The sequence below is a fragment of the Triturus cristatus genome, chromosome 10 (genome assembly GCF_964204655.1).
Source record: "Triturus cristatus chromosome 10, aTriCri1.1, whole genome shotgun sequence".
Classification (NCBI taxonomy): Eukaryota; Metazoa; Chordata; class Amphibia; order Caudata; family Salamandridae; genus Triturus; species Triturus cristatus.
In genome coordinates this window covers 997,562,474-997,586,760 of record NC_140593.1, presented here as the reverse complement: position 1 = coordinate 997,586,760, position 24,287 = coordinate 997,562,474, and the positions used below count along the sequence as shown (strand labels likewise).

Here is a 24,287-nt window from a genome sequence, read left to right as displayed (position 1 = left end):
TTGAGGGCCAACTGTCACTGACCTGTTTCTGATCTTTTCTATGTATGTTTGTTTTTATTGACGGGCAAAGAATTGGATCAAGCCATAAATTAAGACTGTATTGAGATACTAGAGCTATAGGTCTAGATGAGTAATTTCTATATATTTCAGGCACGTGTATTTTAATTTGTCCAAATTATTACATTTCTCATTTTGATCATGTATTGCAGTAGTGCTTGGATAGTCTGTCACATGCATGAAGATACTTGTGAAGTGACTGCCTGCCCCAAATAAGACACCCTTTCAAACTGATACATTACAGACATTGTACCAGGTGACCTTTCAATAGCGGGCCTGGCATGTGATTCACTGTGCCCAGCACTTCTAATCTTTGTCACTGACTGACATGCCATTGAAAGTGCATCAACATTACCGTTTTTTGAGATCCCAGTTTTCTAGTAGCATATCTGTCATCCTACTGATAAAACCAAGTCCAACTACTCTTCCTTTCAGAGTTGATTCTAAAACATTCCCCAGTCCTGCCAGCTTTTCAAGGGTAGAGTAATTTAGTCATGTCATTGACTCTACTTGAATTCACACCATGTGTAGAGGGACGAATCTTTGTGAGCACAGTGCTGTTAAGTTACCCCATGTCATGTGTGAAAACTTTATCGGTATAGGCTTATCGGATCATCCTTCTCCGACTTGTGGGTTTGTTTAGTTTTTTTCATCATAAGCAGAAAAGTGAAAATAAGTTATAGTGCTAATTTGTTTTTAAAAGGACGAGGTATGGAGAATGGGAAGGATAAATAATATGTTATGTGCTGATTGTTACTGGGGAAGATGGAGATAAATTATGACCATTCCTTCAGAGTGAATCAGTTTGTGTAGCTGTCTAATTGATCAAGAGATGTCCAAGCAGTAATATCTGTCTACATGAGCTGTACGTTGATTTCTTCTCATATTGTGTCCAGTTGTCAGGATTATTGTTTTCTATTTGGGTCTGTTATATTATCCGATTTATGTTGGTATCTGGAGTGGTGGTGTGGAGAGAAGACATTTTGGCAGGAGATGGATGGTAGAATCCGGAAGGTTGGTGGGTGAGAGGATTGCAGTTGAAGCAGAGAAAGTTAAAAGGCACACTGTATCGAAGAGTTGTCCATGTTCACTCTAGAGATTTTGTAGCTACATAGTTAAGCGTCCTCTTTCTACACTGTTATTCAGCCTGCTCCCGTGGCAACTCTTTACAGTTTTTTTTTGTCCGCTCCCAAGCTTCTTTTTTTTCTACAGAATCGACTCAGCCTTTTCTCCTTCGGTGAATAAGCTTTGTGCCAATGACTGACAGTGCTTAGTGTTAATATAGCATAACATTTACCTTCGCCACAGAAAGAGAATCACAATGGCTTATCCAGAGAATACAAAGCGACCTCATTGTTGATTTCACGGTACCCCGCAAAGTTTAAAGTCCTAAACGGTAAGTCAGAAAAAGGAGAACATAATTGGATTTTGTACTTGCACTGCAGACTGAAGTATTATTGAACACCTTTTTACCGGTTCCTGTGGCCAGTCCGTCACACACTGTGTGGCCTTGGACAACCTGCCTCATCCCCTGGTGGATAATGCCTAGAGGTCCTGAGCATTCACTCTTAGAGTAGGCCCTGGTTGTTGGCAAAGGTATTGTGAAAATCACAGCCAGGTAATATTCAGGGAGAAAAATGAAATCTAATATATCAGGTTGTGCTCAAAGTAGGCTTTCTTGGGGATTGCAAGAAGCCAAAGTAAGAAATGTTGCCAAACTCTGAAAAATGTTCCTTCCTATGTTCAAAAACACGTCTGTTAAGAGGGGTCCCATATTTTTTTTTACGGTTTGTTAGTAGCTCTGATCTTTTGATTTAATTTAACTGATCTGTCTGCTATATGTATAGGGGTTTTCAGTTAGCTCTCTTCATCCATTAGGGTGTTATGATGACATTCCCATTTTTCTCCACCCATAACTGCATACAGCATCAGAAAGTGGGTAAGCCGACGAGCTATCAACTAACTTCACAGTGAGTGACAGCATTCTGCTCTTTTACAAGGAGGAGCTCCACACACAAGATAGTTCCCTTCAGTGCCAGGGACTGACACACTGGTAATGCGTGTTATTGTTTTTTCTAATTCGATAAGCCAGTGTCCCCAACAATAAAGTTTTGCAGAAACCATGGCAGACCAAAACCAGCAATAACTAAGTCAAAAAGCTGGGAGCCAACGCCCAACCTATTGGCTTTGCTAATGCTTGTTTTCTGTTGAGTTGAAAATGCAGACAAGATTTGGGTACATTTAGTGATTATGCTTATTCTCACTGAATTTGAATCAAATGATGTACGTTTTTAAAGTACAGAATTTTTCAAAACATGTTCTTCTTTGCGTACCAGATGAGCACCTGGAAAAACCGAGGAAATTAATTTATGACATTCATGCTCTGTAGTAGAAAAGCTATTGCATTTGTTTGACCCACTCAATTCCGTTTTAAAGGTTAACACAAAATTTGGACACTCTAGTTCCCTTGGTCTTCCTCATTGCAGATGTTTGTACAGTATATGTACGTTCTGAATCGTTTATTATTTATTAGTCTAATAATCAATGACCTGCTCTGTTTCTTTAGAGGACACTCGAAAAGGAGGCACGACAATGTCAAGCGCTGGTCATTTGGACGGATTGCGATCGGGAGGGGGAGAACATTGGCTTCGAGATCATACAAGTTTGTAAAGCAGGTGTGCGCAGGTGCCCCCCGCCCAAAGATTATTGCTTTTTGGCTTATTTACTTCTTTTATTGCAAATTTCTTAGTATCCACTGCATACCGTTATTGTGTCCCCTGGTACCAATATGTAGGCACAGAGAAAACAGTAATTTTGATCATCGTAGCTCAAACATTGTTTATTATTTATTTTAGAGGAGGAGCTGATTAAAGTTTGTTGTCCTCAGTTATTCTCCCCATTAGAGCCCTTTTCAGTTGCCTTTATTTTGCACACTGTGAAAGCAGAACTCTACCCTAAAATGTTAGCTGGTACAAAATGTTCTATCTTCAAGATACAGGGTAACGTGGTGTTCTGTCTCACTCAAATGAAAAGATTATTAGTTTACCTTCTTGGCTATCGTCCTAGCCATGAAATACCCCCTGGGTTTCACAGGGGTGTTGCAGGACCTGTCCAAATATCCTACTAGTTGTATGATGATCCAGTGTTGGAGAAGAAGTTACTTATCTGTTGCTCTCTCTCCCTGATGTCAATTGTTCCAAACAGTGGTCAATTTCCTTCGCTGGTACTCAGACCAGCAGACAACCTTCTCCAAAAATAATGCTGTCACCTTAAAAGTCATTCAAAGAATGTATTGTGGAAAGGACCTTCTGGTGACTTCCTATTTTAATTGTAGGAATGTGTCTGAGGTCCTTTCAAAGGATTCAACACTTAGCATGATCACAGAGTTAGCTAATGTTGGACTGGGACAGAAAATAGGCCAGACCCCAAACAAAAGTGACATAAATTAGTGCATTAGATAGCTTAAAAGGTGGACCACGTTTGCAAATTGGGGCAGTTTTGAACTTGTAAAGGGATAGTGTATGATTGTTTCACAAGGTATGGAAGACTGCATGGATTTGAGCTTGCTGCAGACAATGTTTGTTTTAATATCAGAGAAACCAACAATAAAAACCACCCCAGCACACCATAAAACAGGACCAGAGGAAGCCAAAACAAGCTTTTTGCAATGCAGTAGGTCTCACATTTGTTGGAGTTGGAGCTATTGACGTTGTAAATGACTGTTTTTTAGGTATGTTTTTTAAGTGGAGTGATAATTTAAAGAACAAGAGGTGCGTAAACACACACTTTGTACATATAGTCGTTGCTTAGGAGAAGCAATGCTGCCAGTAACTGCACCTCTTTTACTGCCAGCCTTGCTTCTCATAAGCAAGAACTATAAGTTTAAAGTGCGTGTGTACACACCGCTTCCAGGTTTTGAAAACACAGAAGTAAGTCGTTGTCATTTACAATGCCAATAACTCAAACTCCTGCAAATGCAAGACCTATTGCATTGCAAATGCTTGTTTTAATTATGTCTCCAATACTCTTGCTGAAATGCGGTTCAGGCACTTACCAGTCTTTGTTGACGAACTTCCTTAAGGTACTCCTCAAGATCTGAAAGATACTTCCCATGTCTATTGTTGTGATATAAAATATCTGATGTTTTGTGACTCACTCAACTAGCACAGTCTCCAAGAACTGCTGCAGCATGTTTGTACTCCGGGCCCAGAGCCGCCGCTTTAACAACTTCAAAAGGATGAGACACAGAGTGACGTCACTCAAGACAGAAATCTGTGCACTGGAGGCTTCACGCACCGCATAACCCACCCTGCTATCCAGCAATTCCAGTGCAAGCAGGGAGGCTTTACTTTCTAGTTTAGTAAAGTGTTTCTTCATTCAAATAGACTGGCTTCAGCTGAGAATGTTACATTCCTAGTTTGCATATTTATTTTGTTCTTTCATTGTGCTATTTCGGGATAGAATTACAGAAATATGTGACCAGTGAGCGCTGCAGCACTGACTTCCTACTTTCCAAACGCCAAGAAATTGCAATAATGCACGTAAACACACGCTCAGAATTCTCAAATCAAAGACATTTATTTATTTATTTTTATTTAAGTTTTATCAGGTACCACAAAGTTGTCAGAGTGCTTTAAGGCGCTTTAAATACGTATCATATAATGTTATTCATGCTTTGAGGCTCGGGCGAATAAGTGATTTGCCCAGAATCACGGAAAAGTGAGCGAAGCCGGTATTCGAATCCGGTTCCATTTCAATGCGGACAGTTACAGCCACAAGGCCACATATCCTTCCCTAAAATTAAATGAATTTTTAAAAAATTGCTTTTTTATTCCTATCAAAAAACACACTACGGTCTGAACTTGCAGTCTGCCAATTCTTTTTGTGAATGGATATTTGTGTGCTGGGGGCGAGTACACAATTTGGAAAACATGTCTGTGAGAATGAGAACTCTTTTGAACCCTCCCTCTCCAAAGTGTAAACACCTATACGCGCCTGCAAGCCTTGTCAAGCATGCAAAGGTGCTGGCACAAAATTGGCGGGTGTGAAGGTCAAACACATTACTTTATTCTCACAAAAACATAGACAAACATGCCACAGGGTATGCCATGAATGTACCCCACACATGAGGTTTACTGATGCTGCAGTGGGTGACTACACCCCCATATTTGTGTTCTGTGTACATGAGCGGACACAAAAGGATTATAGGTCATAAAACATAAACTAAAAAAGAAAAATACATCAATATTGCTAATAAAATACCAAAAGTAAAATACCTAAAAACGTCACTAATACCTAGTCCTGAAAACACAATCTTGAAATTCTTGAAGCCCAAAAATGAATTCATCGCATCCAGTACACAAATAAAATGCCTCTAACTCGCGATGATAGTTATGAAGCGCTATATAAATCCCAATATTCAAATACAATATTAAATGTAATGTTGAAAGGCATTGCCCATATCGCCACCTACTGACCAGAAGAAAACAATGTTTTTCTTTGTCCTATGTGCAAATGGGAAATACATGTTCGAGGCATATGAGCTGCAGATTATACACTGTGCATAGATCGCCATCTGGTGTTGGGCCCGGATGTTTGCAGTTTGTTTTTCTTCTTGGACAGTCTTTGGAAGTCACGAGTTTGGTGACTCCTCCTTCGGTCCGTACTGCGCATGGGCTTCGGCTCCATCCTCAGATTGTTTTTTTCCGCCATCAGGCTCGGATGTAATACTTCGTGCTCCGGCTTCGAACCTTTCCAGTTCGACCTTCGACGAAAAATCCTCGTCCATCGAGATTCTTTAGACGAAATCGACTTCTTCATCTCTCTCTTCGGCACTTCTGCGATTCCAGGCATCGGCAGCGGCCTTCGGGCCTATCTCGACTCCGGTCTCGGCCGATGGAAAGGACTCCCTTCAAGAAGTGCCCAAAATGTGGGTCTAAATTTCCCCACACCGACCTCCATCAGGTGTGCAACCTCTGCCTCTCTCCCGTACATGAGGCCCGAGACTGCCCCGCCTGCAAGTCTTTTTGTTCGAAAAAGACTATTCGGGATCGACGAGCTCGACGCACCATGGCGCACTCATTGACCTCGGCTCCACCTGACATCTTCGGAGAAGACACCGGAGCTTCGGGACAGCAGCACACCGAGCTGGAGGACGACGTCGTCAGTGCTTCCGAGGCCGACGACTCCGACGTGGAGGAGATCACACCGGCGCAGAGGGTCGTGAGTACTCTACCCCCTCCCACTCCCGCGCCCATACCGAAAGAGACTCCGGTTACCCCTTCGCCTCCGGGCCTAGGGAAAACCAAGCATACTGCTTCTATCACCCCACCTTCGGGCCCGGTGAAAAAGCATCACAAGTCTCCTGGCGGCTCGGGCCCGAGCCAGCCTCCTAGCGGCGCCGAAAAACATTCTTCGGCACCGAAGAAAACAAGCTCTGTTCCGAAGCCATCGGTGTCGAAACCTGGCCAAACACAAATCCCTCGGCACCGACGCTTCCGTGTCGAAGCCTGCCTCGACGCCGACCAAAAAATCGGATCCCCCGAGAAAGCACGGCGCGGATAAACCGACGAAGCCTTCGGTTCCGAAAACATCGGCACCGATGGAGGAATCTGTGCCGGAGGAGCTTTTCACACCGGATCCTCTTCAAAAGACTTTAACAAAGGATCCAAGGACTGGACATTTAATTTTGTCTTCCAAGAAAAGACTTTTGGACAAGCCAACTCCTCCTCCACCACCAAAACGGAAGGACTCTGCCACATCCCCGTTCAGAGTACCCTCCCCACCCCCTCCACCTCCTCCTCCTCCACCCCCTCCACCCCCTCCATCTCTGCCCCCACCTTCTCCACCCTTGCCTCATCAGTCTCCAACCCCGTCTCCAGACCCTGATGAACACGGAGATCCATTCTATGATCCCACAGATGCCCCGCAGGACCCCACTCGTCCGGGAACACCTGACCCATGGGAGGATTATCACAATCCTGATGTCCCAGATGTGCCTCAGGATGATCTCTATCCATCCAGGCCGTCTCCACCAGAGGACTCCCTGGGGTTCCACCACCTCTTACAACGGGCGGCACATTATCATGGGGTGGAGTTACACAGTGATCCAGTTGAGGAAGACTTCCTACTTGACACATTTGACATGCAGATAAATCCACCGCTATATTACCCATGCTTAAAGGGGTGACCAAGCATGCCACAGAGGTTTTCAAAGACCCCGTCAGAGCTAGGGTCTTAAACCCCAGAATAGAAAAGAAGTACAAGGCAGCACCCACGGATCCTGTCTATATTAAAGGACCTGCGCCCCTAGACTCAGTGGTTTCCACAGCTAGGAAGCGCTCCAACTCTCAGTCATCTGGTGAGGCTCCACCACCTGATAAGGAGTCCAAGCTCTTAGATGCGTCAGGCAAACGCACTGCCTCGCAAGCTGCCAATATGTGGCGCATCGCCAACACGCAGGCGCTGCTGGCGAGGTACGATAGAGCGCACTATGAGGAGCTGGAGGCTCTCATGCAGCATCTCCCAGAGAAATATAAGAATAAGGCTCATGAACTGATACAAGAGGGAAAGATTATTACCAACACCTCTATTAAATGTGCACTTGACGCAGCAGACACGGCGTCCAGGGCTATGAACAACAGTGTTCTGCTTCGCCGTCACGCCTGGCTCAGGATCTCAGGCTTTAAACCAGAGGTACAAGCATCTATATTAAACCACCCTTTTGACCAACAATACTTATTTGGCCCAAAAGTAGACGAAGCCCTGGAAAAAATGAAGGATACAGATACGGTGAAGTCTATGGGAGCCCTGCAATCACAAACCCCTAGACGCTCCTTTCGCCGTTCCTCCTTTCGAGGCTCTGGCAGAGGTTACTCTTCCGATAACGCCTCCACGTCCTACAAGTCCCCTCCTCAGAATACCTTCTAAAAGGGCTACCAAAGAGGTGGATATCGAGGAAACAATAATAAAGGCAGGGGCAAAACCAACACCGCCCGTTCTGCCACACCGCCCACACAACGACTTTCCCCCGCTCCCCCCAGACCATTCCACTCCGGTCGGGGGCAGACTACAAGACTTCCTTCAAACCTGGGAGGCCATAACATCAGACAAATGGGTGACCCAAATTATTCGGTCAGGGTACTGTCTCGAACTAACTTCTACCCCCCCAAATATTCCACCCAGACACCGTGCTATGTCACAAGAACATACCACACTTCTGAAACAAGAGGTACTCTCCCTCCTGCAAAAACACGCGATAGAGCAGGTACCCGTCGATTAGCAAAATCTAGGGGTCTACTCTCTGTACTTTCTCATACCGAAGAAAGACGAGACCCTACGGCCCATTCTAGACCTCCGGCCTCTAAATGCATACATCCATTCAGACCATTTTCATATGGTAACTCTTCAGCAAGTTCTCCCACTCCTCCGTCAGGGCGACTTTCTCACTACACTGGACCTGAAAGACGCATACTTTCATATTCCAATACACCCTGCTCACAGAAAGTACCTCCGATTTGTGGTGGACGGCCAACATTATCAGTTCAAGGTTCTCCCCTTCCGGTCACAACCGCACCACGGGTGTTTACCAAATGCCTGGCAGTAGTGGCAGCACACCTCAGAAGACAAAACATTCACGTCTTCCCCTACCTGGACGACTGGCTCATAAAAGCCGCGTCCTACCACCAGTGTGTGCAGAATACAAAAACACTACCATACAACTACTCCACCAGCTAGGCTTTATGGTGAATCACCAAAAGTCCCACTTGATACCGTCTCACACAAAGCAATACCTCGGTGCCACTATAGACACCTCAAAAGCTATAGCCTATCCCAACTCAGCCAGAATCGCAAGCATGCAAGCCCTGCGCCAAAAGTTCCTTCTTCAGCACTCTCTCCCAGCAAGAGTGTTCATGAAACTAATAGGGATGATGGCGTCTTGCATTTTCATAGTGCCCCATGCAAGACTTCACATGCGTCCACTCCAAGAGTGCCTAGCACGCCAGTGGAACCAGGCCCAGGGACAGCTGACGGATCTGGTGTTGGTGGACGACGCACCCATCGATCTCTGCAGTGGTGGAACACCACAGACCTTTCCAAAGGGCGACCGTTCCTGGACTCGGTTCCTCAGGTGATTCTGACAACGGACGCATCGCTCTCCGGCTGGGGAGCGCATCTATCACACCTCACAGTGCAAGGTCTATGGACAGAACAACAGAGGTAACTCCACATCAACCATCAGAAGTTATTGGCGATCTTTCTAGCCCTGAAATCGTTTCAGAAACAAATTTCAGCCAAGGCAGTCCTCATTCGCACAGACAATATGACTGCAATGTATTATATTCAAAAACAGGGGGGGGACACACTCTCCCCAGCTCTCCCGCTTAGCACAGAGCATATGGAGATGGGCAATTCCACAAAAAATCTTTCTCCTGGCACAACACGTCCCAGGCATACAAAACACCATGGCAGATCTGCTCAGCAGACAAACGCAGCAAATGCACGAATGGGAACTACATCCACAAGTTCTTCACCCATTCTTTCACAAGTGGGGGCATCCTCAAATAGACCTCTTCGCCACCCACGAAAACAAAAAATGCCCAAGCTTCGCCGCCAGATACCCACACCCATTGTCCAAAGGCAATGCGATATGGATGAACTGGTCAGGCAGATTTGCATACGCCTTTCCACCTCTCCCACTAATTCCGTTAGTGGTAAGGAAGCTACAGCAGCACTCCCTCACACTCATTCTGGTAGCCCCAACATGGGCCAGGCAGCCGTGGTACACCACACTACTACAGCTATCGGTGGTACCACATCAAAAACTGCACCTGTCCCCATGCCTCCTAACCCAGAACCATGGAGAAATCAGGCACCCGGACCCAGCTCAGCTCAACCTTGCGATCTGGCTCCTGAAATCTTAGAATTTGGATATCTTAATCTTCCCCCTGATTGCATGAACATTATCAAGGAAGCCAGACGTCCTACCACTCGAGCATGCTATGCCGCAAAGTGGAAGAGATTTGTTGTTTACTGCCGTAACAATACAATCAACCCTTTAGATGCATCCATACAACACATCATATGCTATCTGCTCCATCTTCAAAGGTGTAACCTGGCGTACTCATCCATCCGTCTACACCTAGCAGCAATTGCTGCTTACCTACAAAACAGACAGCATTTATCACTGTTCAGAGTGCCTGCTATTAAAGCCTTTATGGAAGGCCTTAAAAGAGTAATTCCACCCAGGGCACCACCTTCACCTGTATGGAATCTAAACGTAGTTCTTACAAGGCTAATGGGTCCGCCTTTCGAACCAATGCATAAATGTGAGCTACAGTTCCTCACTTGGAAAACAGCTTTCCTCGTAGCTATCACTTCCCTTAGAAGGGTTAGCGAGATACAAGCGTTCACTATACAAGAACCCTTTTTACAAGTACATCACAGCAAGGTGATACTTCGCACAAATCCAAAATTTCTGCCCAAGGTCATTTCCCCCTTCCATCTTAATCAATCGGTGGAGTTACCGGTTTTTTTCTCGCAATCTCAATCTGTTGCGGAAAGGGCTCTACATACACTAGACGTTAAAAGGGCCTTACTGTACTACATACAAAGAATGCAACCTTTCAGAAAGACTAAACAGTTGTTCGTCTCCTTCTCTCCACCGCATAAAGGCAACCCCATTTCAAAATCAGGGATAGCTAGGTGGATTGTAAAGTGTATACACATTTGCTATCACAAAGCAAAACGAACATTATCTGTTCCACCTAAAGCCCACTCTACAAGAAAGATAGGGGCTTCTATGGCTTTTCTAGGGAACATACCCTTAGATGACATCTGCAAGGCAGCCACATGGTCAACACCGCACACCTTCACAAAACATTACTGTGTAGATGTGCACTCCAAACAACAGGCTAGTGTGGGCCAGGCTGTACTAAAGACACTGTTTCAAACTACTGCAACGGATACCGGTGGTCGCCGCTAGGGTTGGGTACTGCTATATAATCTATGCACAGTGTATAATCTGCAGCTCATATGCCTCGAACGGAATATGCTACTTACCAGTATGCATCTGTTCTTGGCATGTAGAGCTGCAGATCTATACACGCCCACCCGCCTCCCCGGCTACCTGTATCCGTTCCAGGCTATCTTATTTAGATACAACACACATGGGTTTCTTCACTATTATCACTACGCTCCATCTTTTCCCTGCTGGCGAAAAACAATCTGAGGATGGAGCCGAAGCCCATGCGCAGTACGGACCGAAGGAGGAGTCACCGAACTCGTGACTTCCAAAGACTGTCCAAGAAGAAAAACAAACTGCAAACATCCGGGCCCAAGACCAGATGGCGATCTATGCACAGTGTATAGATCTGCAGCTCTACATGCCAAGAACAGATGCATACTGGTAAGTAGCATATTCCTTATGACATTAAAGTTTTGCGAAACAAAACGCTCAAACAAAAAAAACGAGAGCCAATCAAAACACTAACTATAAAAAGTGAATACAGGCAGCCGTGCAAGAAGAAAAAAAGTAGATGTCTGTTTAAAAACGTTTTCATCTTTAACTAGATGAGACCTAAAAACACGTGACAGCACCTACTGGTTTTGAACATTCAAACTACAAATGCAATCACTGTGAGTAAATTGCTACTTTACACCACACCTTACCAGAATGGATAGGGCCAAGAGGATGGGAATGAGCATGCTAGTCAGTGTGCTATCCTACCCCCTTTTGTATTTTTAAAGATTTTAAAGTACTTGATTACACTTTACAGCTTGTTGAATTCTTTGGGTGCTGAGCTGCAGTCAGCGCCAGATGAAATGTGCCTGTTTTTCATTCATCCAGCCATTGTGTGCAGTCTCTGCACTGTGCAGCAGATGGCCGAAGGGAGGACGGGGGTCATGACCTCACGTACCTCCTAGGCCTCTGCCACGGTCTTCTTTGTGACTACAAGACTGGATTTTCGGACAACCGTAGTATTGAGTGCGGCGACCATCTTGGAGGCCCCAGACAAACTCGTGGGTTTGTAGCCACACTTCCCAGCTCCTTCCCCCACCAGGGCCCTGTCTGAGTCACAGAAAACAGCTGAGGGCTGCCCGAAATAGCCACAGAAAAGAAACCAGCCACTGCCACATGGCGGAAAACTGGGCATATCAGTCTGCTATTCTTATAAAGAAGTAAAAGTACACGCCGGCCGAGCTATTTTACTGGGGTTGGAAACTGGGACTCTAGCCACACACACGCCTGGCACAGACGCTTCGATCCTCCGAGTTATTTTACTCGGGTTGGTTAATCTGCATGTTAAGCAAATCTGTAAAAAAAAAAAATATGTACATTAGCGCTTGGTGATTTGTATAACCTTCTGCGCCAGCGACTCGCAACTTCCCCCCCAAAACACTGTGGTTATGAAACATTTACCGCCCAAACTCTTCTGCTGTGATTTACACGCACACCGCAGCAGAATGTGCATGAGCCTACAGGTCTGTCTCGCAGAGATGGGAACCCGTGATGGACAGGGCACACGCACCTCGGTGATGGGAAACTGTGCACCGATCTCTGCACCAGGAAAACTAACCCACTGAGGCATAACAATGACATCAGTATTGAATGATTGCACGTGTTTAGGAAAGATTACTTCCATTGTTTTAATCGATTTGCATTAATCTTCAGTAACACGTATATAGCCCTTAAATTATGGGTTTTATATAGCGCCTCATAGCATTATGGTTTGCTTCTTGCACAGTCGTCTGATGTTGCGAGAATGACGTTAGAAAGCGCGCTATCTGTCCATCTATAACAAAGAAGCCCGTGCGTGGTGCGCGCGCCACTGCCGGCCATGTGGTTTCAATTATCGCGCCGGTGTCTGGGCACGATAATTGAAACCACATGGCCGGCGGTGAGCGTAATAGACACCAATAGGCCATGGGCGGAGCAACGCGACCGCCTTTGGCCTATTGCTTGCCGTCTTAGTGAAAAACACACACGCAAAACCCAATCGCGTGGGCCAAAAGTAAAAGCACACGCACGAGCGTGTGCGATTCCTAGGCCGATTTTCAAACCCCGTACAAGAGGTCTCTCGCTGTGCGAGCAGTTCTGCGCACTGCAACGCTAGGCGCGAGACTTTAAAAGAGCCCATGTACTGACATTTCTGACCAGCCTGTCGGCCATTGACTGATTGCCTATAAGCCAGTCCGATGCAGGGCAGTTGGTCTCTGAAAGAGGATTAGTTCCCATGTTCTTGAACCATCTGCCACGAGTTTAGGAGACCAGGATCATCTACCACTTTCTCCCTAAAACCACCCATCCTGTTCCTAGTTCATATAAAGTAGAACTTAAAGTGTTAAGGTTTGTAAATCCAAATTTAAGGCCCGTTTTGATTTTCAGGCCTACTATGGGAGGTTTTTCTTCAGTTAGACACTCAACGCTCAAGTATTGAGGAGAAACAGGAGGGTAAGAAAAGTAATTGGTATAGGTTTGGGACTGGTGATTTTAAATGCTTGCTATAAGATATATCTACCATTCATTGGAATCTTCCCTAGGTTTGAAGGTTGTTTTACACCTAATCTGTCAGAAACTAACGGTTTCCAACCTATTATTGAGTATCACTTCTTGTCAACTGACACCTTGATGAGGTTAGCTAGACCTCTTACAAATACATTTTTGCACCCCACCTAACTTAGTGTCCACATTTTTCTGTTCACAGTACTCTTCCATCCAATTTGAATCTGAGTCCATCACAACGTTAAGGAACCTTGTTTGTAGGTTTTAACTTGTGCCAAAAGTCACAACACAGTTATTTGTTTCTTCTGGTCTTTTTTCAACATTGAATTGATCAGCTCCTTTCCTAAGATGCAGCCGTCCCTGATGGAACAGTCCATTTGCACTCTGCCTCATCATCACTCATAGCCTTCTAAAAAGCACACGAGAACTTGCCATTTCTTGTTATCAGTAACTTGTCTGGTCAGTCCATTATGATTACTGCTGCATTTGTAATGGAAAGGATCCAGCACCCCCTTTAATGGGGTTATAAAAAGGTCGCTAATAAGTAGGAAAACAAGGTTATGAAGTCCTTCCTTCATTTGTCCCTTTCTTTGCAACACATGAATGCATATTCAGTAATTCTTGCTTATCGTATGACAAATTGGGAGAAGTTAGAAGCATTTGCTGCATTTCTTACTTTGAATGGCAAAATAAATTCCTCTTCTGGCTCTCAGGCAGCAAAGATGCATCTTTGGAATAGTTAACAGAGTAATACAAATCTGACTGACACAACATCTAGTGTTTTGAAAAACTGTTCGCATGGAAACGCAACCATGGTTGTCTGCCCCATCTCTTCATAATGACATACATCACAAATTCATGAACTTATTGTTTGACGTAGGAACTTTTTTTTATCAGGTTAGGCTCCTGAGAAGTGCGAAACTAGTGTTATAACTGCAGAAATCCTTAAGCACAATTTCCTCTGCTTCGTAGCTTTTTAAGGGCAGAAAGCATTCTAAGTTGAAACAACTTTAGTAAAGTAAGAAAGTAAAGAGTATATTTGAGGCCACACCAAAATCACAAGCTTCTTCGGGTTTGTATACCAAAGTCCTTTAAAGAGATATCTAGGATGACTTTCTCTCTAATGCAACAAGTTGTTCTGGGCTCAATAAACCGCATTGGGGGCAATCAGTATCGTCAGAAATTTAAGCTTAAATCTGTGACTGGGGGTGAGTGTTTGAAAGGTTTCAGCACTCCGCCCATCATCTTGTTGTGTTGCATACTTCCATACACCTGTTAAGGCAGAGCACTGTCACTATTTGATGTCTACAATTTTAGGTCAGAAGTGTGAATATATTTGTCGAATTTATCATTTGAATGCTTCTTCCAGAGAGTTTGAGATTCATTTCGTAGTGGTGGCTCATGTTTGCCTTCTGGGGTGCATTCATTACCTTATTAGGACTGCTGTAGCTGATAAAAGCAGTCTTCAGCAGCTTCCTGCCAAAGGAGTATATGACCCTGATCTGCATTACTGTTTGATGTGGGATTATCTATAGACCAGAAAACCTCTCACCTGCCTTTATCCAAGAGGAATACATTTATAGGGGCATTCATCGATTTCTGCAAGCTTTATTATGTCACTTCCAAAAAGGATTCATGCTCTTGACTGAGTTATGGATGAGGTTTTTGCTAAATTTCCTGGCTATAAATGGGATTCAGGCTGTGGAGCTTCATGCACAGATTAATTTCCCAGTCATTTGTTGTCTCTTTGCTGGTGGACGGACTCTGGAATCAAATCTATTAAAGGTGCTCATTTTCAGTCTTCAATACCCTTTATCTAATTACCGTGCACTCATGCCGGTATGGTTGGGCCTCACATTGCCAAAGGGCGCTTCAATGGCTGTTGACCCTCCCGACCATAGCCCTAAATACAAACCATTTGGATCTTAAGGTCATTTTTCAATGCCTTAGGTCCTTCCTTTCTGCTTCCCTTTCCTCCAAGGTGAAGGAGCGGCAATTGTACTTGTTCTCGTGAACAACACTGCTGTGCTCCCTGTCTCACTCCCTTTACCAGTTGCTAAGCTTTTCGGCTGGTTCTTCTCAATATACAATATTTTCCAGGCACACTACCAAATAGCGGGGGAAATAAATATGGAAGTGAATACTCTGTGCAGGCTTTTTCATGCCCCATGTGAGTGGGACATCATCATAGGGTGCTGCAGTTTTCAGCACTTGGAGGCCATGAAAAGCTCTTTTGTCACATGGCAATATCCTATATCCTTTGTTTGATATTTGTTTCCGGGTGGGGAGGAAGTAGAAACACATGGGGGATGCTGTTCTCTTGATATGGTTGGGGATGTTACCGTATTCCTTTCTTTCCCATTCCCTTGATTCATCTAGCCTTATTGAAAGTCCTATTATTTGCCCTCTGTTGGAGGTGCCAAACCTGGCACCTAAACAACCTAGCTCTCTAAAGTTCTAGCTGGCAAGGAGAAAACCCTTTGAGATCTGTGAGCCTCTGTTTGTGACGAATCATAACATTACCCCTGCAAATAAGGCTAAGGCAACTATTTCCTAGTGCACAGTTTATTGCATTTCAAAACTGTTAGAAGCTTTCAGATATCTCAATGACTTTCATTCCACCAGAGCTAAGACAGCATTGCTGGCTTTCCAAAGATATAGCAGACCGATGTAGGCGATGTGGACCAATCTGTATTCTTTTTAACAGTATTCCTTTTAGACACTTCTTCTACAAAAGATATGGCTACCACCAGTAGGTCTGTACAGCTTGCTTACTTGAAGTCTTCTATCTCTCCCAGCCTAACTTTTGCGAAATCAGTCTCCTTATCAGTTAATAAGGAAGAAAGGTAGGACAACCGAGGCTGGAAAAATGGCATTCATGGCGATTGTGGTACTCTTAGTCTGTCAGTCAGTCAAATAACTTTGTTCGATTCAAATGAATTATAAAAGTTTACAGAGGGATCATACATTCAGTTTAAAATACATAGATTTTTTTAAAAACAGTGCACAGAAGTTAATTCTTAATTAAACGGATTCAATAAGACAATTCACAGTTCATAAAGTTTCCTAATTAAGAAAACAGTTTTGATAAAACTAAGCACAGAGCTGCAGATAATAACAGTTGATAGTGACCTCAGATGGTTAAAACCCTCTTTATAAGAACATGGACGAATATCCCTTAGGATAGGCTTAATAAAACGGGCCCTTGGATCTTTATAGTGTGTGCAAAAGAGCATGAGGTGCATTGTGCTCTGCTTGGCTACGTTAGTACACGGACAGGGGGTAAGTCTCTCACACCATCCCCCCTGTTTTGGAAAAGCCACAAGAAAGTGCAATGTGCTTAAGCTGAGTCTGGTCATTAGGAAACGTGAGTGAACCTGGGTGGTGAAAGACCAATAGAATTGTTGCTGATTTTAAAAAAGCAAGATCCACTAGGTTATTGTCCTGATTTAACAAACTTAAAAACGTATAATAAGCATTTTTAATAACCATCTTCACATTGTGTTGAATGGATTCTGGGTTTTTATAAAAATCTTCAAGGCCTGTCTTACAAAAAATGTCTTTGACATAACGAAGCCAGGGGATCACCATTGCGTTGTCAAGATTCATACAATCCCTTAAAATGCCTCTTGAAAATAGTACGTTTTCTGAGGTCCAGATTTTCCCCCTTAGAAGCACGGGGGCAATATTGATTCTGTCAGTCACATATTCTAGGCCCACCTCCGAATGGCAGAATGAGGTAAAAGAGCTACTGGGGATAAGTAAGAGTCGTTTTAAAAACGGGTTTTCTAATATTTGAATCTGTGCACTATGGTGATATCCTCATACTCCTGCCCCATAGGTGGCCACTGACAGACATTTGGATTTATACAATATTTTCAATTCAGCTACCGGCTTGTGCCCTAGTTTGCTGGCAAAACGAAAAAGCCCCTCTATAGTTCTATTAGTTTGTTCAAGTTGTCCCAGCTCAGTTTATTATTGAAAAGATTCCCCAAGTAGGTAAAGTTTGGCACTTTGTCGATAACTGTATCATTTACTATATACTTACGTGTTTTAGTTTTGTTTGGGCCGCACGTCATAATAAAAGATTTACTAAAATTAACCTTAAGGTCCAGTCCTGACATAAATTCATTAAATGCAGTCAGACATTTTTGTAAGCTGTTTGCTGTTAAGGTCATAAGGACAGTGTCCGCATAGGACAATAAGGGTACCCATTTACCTCAATCATTTGAAAATCCAATTGTTGTTGTAGCAGAAAATGCTCTAGACCATTTGTATAAACTAAAAATAGAAAACGGGCCAATATACAACCCTGACGCACTCCCTCAGTTGATGCAATTGGTTTAGTCTTTTCTCCCCCTGCGCCGTACCGGATAGCTACAGTGCTAGATGTGTGTAGTCTGCGCAACAGGGTAACAAGCGGTTCCTCAAATCCCATGGTATCCATTAATGACCACAGTTTACCACAGCAGACCATGTTGAACGCACTGGACAAGTCCATATGGATCGAAACACCCCTGGCCTTCATGTACTTGCCCATAATCATCAACAGATTAAGGCACTGCTCGGTCGTTCCCCTTCCCTTCCTGAAGCCAAATTGAGTATTCGCTATAAGGCCGGAAGTATTGGCCCATGACTCCAGGTGTGCAAGGATTACACGCCCCAGTAGCTTACACAATGCATCTATTAAAGAAATAGGTCTGTAGCATGTGGGGTAATTTCTGTTTCCCTTTTTAAAAATTGGCGCCACCACTGCTTTTTTCCAAAATGATGGGATACGACCCACAATTACTGCTTTAAAAACATTGAGTATCAACGGAGCCCAGATTTGTGAGTTGCTTTTGAATAAGTCCAGGGGCACGCCATCTGGCCCTGGAGCTTTTAGGGGAATACCCTTTCTCAATGCCTCCTCTACTTCACCCAGTGAAAGTGATATGCTAAGCTGTTGTGCGGTTTCTATATTAATACTTATTTCCTCCTCACATTCACTTAATAGGACACCCATTGGGCTAAATATTTTGGTAAAATGGGTCTCCCAGGCCACTCCCGTTATGTTAGTATCCATGGCCCTTGTCTCGTTAGTAAAGAGTGGGCGGTTTATCACCTCCCAGAAACCCCTGGAATCCTTCAGGGCATTTGCTCTTTCAAGATCATTCCAAGCCTGCCTTCTCAGTTCGTCCTTTCTCTGCTCGATTACCTTTTTATAGGTCTGCCTGGCTGCCCTTATCATATCCCTATCCTGGGGGACTGCATGAAGAGCCTTCTTCAATTGTATTTGCGCCGCAGAACACTCTGCGTTAAACCATCTTATTTCAGGGGTGCTACCCTTTCTCATTGGTCTGTGCAAATTCTTGGCCATGTCGTCACAAATTGTTTCAAAATTTTGTATTACATCTGGCTGTGATGTTTCGGTTAGACAGGTCATTACTTGTGTTAAATTCGTTTTAATAATAGACTCCTCAAAATCCTTCTGGTTTATAGTGTCCCATTTTAGCCTTATTCCTTGATTATGGTTATATTTTGTTAAACAGTCAGAAACCTTACCCTTTTGCGCCACAATACGTAAAGAGACAGTAAGAGGATTTGGTCACTAGCAGGATTAGGTTCGACTGCAACATTTTCGACAAGGTGTGAGTACCTACTAGAGATCAGCATAAAGTCGATTGTACTTACATGGCCCCCCCCCCTGAACTGTCAGATATTGCACCAGTGGGGTATCAACCAAAGTATCAATCATACGTAAGTTGTTCACTACAATAATGGAGTTTAACGCATCACCCTGTATAGTATGTTTAAAATGTGTCAAACGTTGGTCATCAGTATCTACTAACCCACAAACCTCTTCGTCTGTCACTTCACCCACCCTGCCACCTCATCAGATACCGTATGTTGCACTGCAACATCGTTTGTCTTGTAAAACAAATATTCACTGGGTGTGACTGTTGGTGATGCATGTGTTCCATATCATGAGAAGTGGGGCATTTTTGCAGGGGGCTCCAAAATGTTTAAAGTGACTGCATTCTTTTTAGAGAATCGTTATCCAGTCCTTCCTGCGGGCTCCGGCAATTCCCAGCCAATAATAAATTATCAGTTTTAGGCCTGGCATCAGCCAAGAACTCTTGGTTTTGCTGTAATATTACATATAATATAGTATAGTATAGCATATATATTTTACTTATAGAGGAATTTCGCCATCCTTCTCCATCCATTGGTCAGCTGTTGTCATTCACATTTTAATTCCACCCACTAGAATATGGCGCAGTGGTCACCTCTCTTCAGCCATTGGCTTATTTCACTGTGAGGAATGGCATTCTGCTCTTTAACATGGAGCACATCCGGACTGAAACTATTTCCCTTCAGTGACAGAAACCACTTTGGTAATGAGTACTTTTAGAGATCCCAAATATATTTTGTTTGCGATTTGTTTTAAAAAAAAATATTGTCATGTGCCCAGCAGCTACTCCATCAATAAAGTTCTACAAAAAGCTAACAAAGCAAGCATCACAAAACCAAAAGACTGACAGCAACACCAGGCCTATTGGCTTTACCAATGCTTGTTTTGTTAATTGAATGACCGTGATAATATTCATAAGGTTTTGGATACTCCCATGATTCCCCATCAAACCACTTGGGTTAGTCTAACAATTTTGAATAGTAACGAAGATCTCATTATAGTTCACCTAATCTCATCTAATCTTACTATTCATGTTTGTGTGGCTTGCTTCCATGGATAAACTTAAATGTACAACTTCTTACAACGAGGCTACATCCTCTTAGAAGTGACTGCTGGTGTGCTATTCTCAAATGAGGGAAGCAGTGCCATCCTTGCGGTGAGGGCTGGTGTGTGCCCCTTTCTTCTCAAAATGATATGGGTCCCTCCTAGACATCATAGCTCATCTGCTTTTCTCTTCTGAGAGATGGGCTCCCTTCTTACATGGAAGGCCAGAGCGGATATCCTCTTACAGTAATGGATGAACAGAGTTGATGCTGCATCAGGATCGTGTGGTATCCTCTAGAGGAGAGGGCTGCAACAGTTGTTCTCTCACAGCCTTGTGCTCCTCTTGTGATAACAGTTTGAGTGTTAGTTTCTTAGTGAGTGTGCTATGCTTGTAGGTGTTTTTTTACCTCCGCTCAATGTGGTGGTGTTCTACAGGTGTGGGCCAGAAGGTTTTTCTCTGTGCCATGTGCTGTCCCATTGGTTGACCTAGATTGCTTGTCACCTCAAAGAGGCTTTGTAACTTGGAAGTGTGAAGACTGATGTGAATGTTTCCTTGCTAGTTTCTACTGCAAAGAGATTGAGAGCATTTCTATTATGGCGCTCAATATACCCGTTGTTGTTGTTGTTTAGATTATGAAAATATGTACTACAGACTGGAAAATTAGCAGTTGTATTAAGGTAACAAATCATGCACCGAGAGGCCTGCCTTATGCTCCAGAAGCGAGTGAAGCCTTAAAGTATTCCAGGTTAACTAATGCAGGTGTCTCTCTCTTTGTTCTGGCCTGTCAGTGAAACAGAACCTGGTTGTACTCAGAGCTCGTTTCTCAGAGATAACTCCTCGCTCCATCCGGGCGGCCTGTGAGAACCTCATTGAGCCGGATCAGAATGTCAACGATGCTGTGGATGTGCGTCAGGAGCTGGACCTCCGGATAGGTGAGAAGAATGCAATACCATGGGATATTGTGCTACTGATAATGGCAAAATTCAAGGAGTTTGCAAATTCAAATGTTAAAAGATAAAAGTGGTAATGATATCAGATGAAGGCTTCATCAAGGGCCACAAACATTTATCTAGCTTACAATTTACTAGACAACATATTGATGACAATAATTGGCAATACATGCAATTCTTTGCTTTGCTGCTTATTAAGAATGAAATCCCCCGTGCTATGCTAGTTAAGGTAGCTCTGTTACAGCTGTGTGTATTTGAGGAGAATACTGGTTAGAAGATGGCATGTGGGAGAAGTATTTGCGTCTGTTCTGAATAGAGGACAGGTGCTCAATCTGTGGTAAGTGTTGCTGGTACCCTATCTCGAGGCAATACTTCCGGCTTTGGAGCCTAGACACTGGCTTCATCACTTGACGAAAGAATTGTGTGATTCTGGGCAAACTACTTGATAGAGTATACGTAATGTTAATAATTTTAAAACAGCAACTAGACCGCGTGCTGTCAGGTACCGTTGCAGGTACATCTTCCAACTTCACGTCGTATGCTGGATTCTGTATAGAGGCCTCAACCGTACTTCCACACCATACGTTGAAAGACATATTTGAAATGCTTCTACTACAATAGAAATTTTGTTTTCCAAGCACTGTATTGCTTCTTTGAAGCTAGGTCCTCTACAGAAAATATCTAAAATAAATTTAATGAATACATCTTCTGGCTGTTATGCATTATTTTCCAAGGCTCAAAGCAGTGTGCTTGGCGCTGACGCAGTTTTAGATTGCCATCCGCGACCAGCGTCCTCTTAACTTTCAAAGACATTTACTTTGCAGTATTAACGTTGCATAGATGTCTTGATCCTAAAAGTTCCCAGCATAATCAATAAGACATGTATACTTTCCAAAGTGACTTAACTGATATTTATCAGTACCGTTCACTCCATGTTATGAGGCTAGTTTTAAAACTGTGTGATGTGCCCTCAAAGTAGCCATCACTTCCTCAAAAACCAGAGAAGGTCCTATTCTCAAAACACACTGGGCTGATCCTTGCAGTCAGATTTGTCACCCTCCTTTTATATAAAATGGAACTCCTTCCGGGATCCAGGAGCACTTTCTCTGGGCTGATCGCTAACATTTCGAAGGGAGGACATCCTTGATGACATTAGGGGATGGTAGGGGAGAGAACATCTCTAGCTCTCCAAATGTGCTGCCATCACTCTTTTGGGTTAAGGAAGGAAAGCCTGTTGAAAAGCTGACATGACCACTGCTCAGCTGTTAGTCCCTCAAGACCTGAAATGTTAGTGTATTTCAACACCTCTCTCTGACCTCAAACCTTTTCCCCCTTGCCTGGAATGCATTGTTATTCTCAATTCGACATTGTGCTACTTTTGCACCACTGGAAGCAAACACTTGCATTGGACATAGGACAGAAAGGTTAAGTATGCTTAAGATGTTCGCCTCTGCAAAGGACCCCACTCATTAATTTGTATCAAGCCGCAATTCTCCTGATGCATCATGGGGCATTAATATTTTAGGAACATCAAACTGCCGCCATGTGACTGACTCGGATCTGGGGAAGGGCTAAGAGGCCTACACTACCAACTACGCCATACACCAACACGTACATCCACATCACCTTACAGCGGCACCATGTATCCCATACTCAGTGTCTTCTATCCCCCACCCACATCCTACAGCATACTTTTTACTATCAGTACAAATTATACTCTGCATAACACCATGCTACTCTACTCCCAGCATGAATATATATACTCTCCAGCACCACCTCACCATATATTCTATACTACCTACATCTTCTCCACTAACACCTAAAACGAAACTGCTGACACCTGTGTCTGTGATACAAGTTTATTCCAGTCAGGACTAACTCCGACTTTTATCCTTCTGAGGTTGATAAACTGAGCAACATTAGAGCACCTCTAAAGCACAAAACTATGGTATTAACTGATGCAGAAAAACTCCTTACTATGCCAACACCTGCACATACATTTCACACAACTAACACCACTGTACACCACAACCTATTGCCTACGCCGTCATCAATACTATATACGCCTTGTTCCTCCTACACCTCTTCCTGCAGCATCTCCTTCTCTTCACACCACCAGGCTACTTAAGATCTCAGTAGATCAAGAGCAAGCAGCAGCCATTCCTCAGCATCTGCACTTTTTCCACATTTAATATTGCTTCCTAATCTTTCAATTCCCCACCTCTAACAACTCCTACCTACATTTGCACACACCAGCACCGCCTTTCAAACCTTGTACCACTATGTTTTACATTACCACCCACACTTCCTCTACTTTATATCACCACATTTAATTTACATGACAGTGTACACCAACTACAGCCTGTACCATCACCTTACTACATCTTTAACTTTACAGAACTGTGTACACAGTCCAGCCCCATTCTTCACTTGACTGTTCTTGTTCATGGTGGGACCACAAGCATGTAGCAGCTCTTCTTCCTTTTTTGCTGAAAACCTCTTTCTTTCAATTCTTCTCCACGGCAGCTGGTGCTCAGTGCAGTGTCTTCTGATGAGTTGGGAGGCTTTTCATGGGCATTTCAGCTTTTGCACCATAGTAGGACAGATTGACAGAGTAGGGCTGAGCAGTGTTTTGCAGCCTCAAATTCAGCTGCTGGGAGCTCGCTCTGGTGAAAAAGCTCCTTCCAGGTGAAGGGCGGAAGCAGGGCATCTTTTTGGATCAATTACAGTATTTTACACTGATCCTCCAATGCAAGTTTACAAAAGTTTGTAGATTTTTGTAAGTTGAAGCTAAGGTAAAGTTGTAGTTCTCCTTGAAAGTGCTTGTTTTCCGGTAAACAGCACACTATACCCATTTCAGGTTCACGGAAAAAGGCAGAACCTGTCCTTTCAGGTTGACTGGAGTGTCCAGCTGCAATAGCTGGTATCTCTGGGGTTTTCTAGCTACTAGTCCACTTTCTGAGATTCCAAGCTAGTCTCCTCATAGCTTACAAAACAGTACAGAGCAGCGGCCAAGGATGCCCACTTGGTCCCTGGGCTAAATAAGGAGAACTGGCT

At 43.8% G+C, this 24,287-nt stretch overlaps 1 protein-coding gene across 1 annotated transcript in view; it reads left to right on the top strand.

Moving 5' to 3' along the window:
- The window catches only part of TOP3A (DNA topoisomerase III alpha), a 262,802-nt gene that overhangs the window by 100,734 nt on the left and 137,781 nt on the right, over positions 1–24,287 (top strand). The window contains exons 5-6 of the mRNA XM_085628981.1: positions 2,624–2,732; positions 21,069–21,212. Of these exons, the coding sequence (XP_085485107.1) occupies positions 2,624–2,732; positions 21,069–21,212 (253 nt within the window). The remainder of the gene's footprint in view (positions 1–2,623; positions 2,733–21,068; positions 21,213–24,287) is intronic.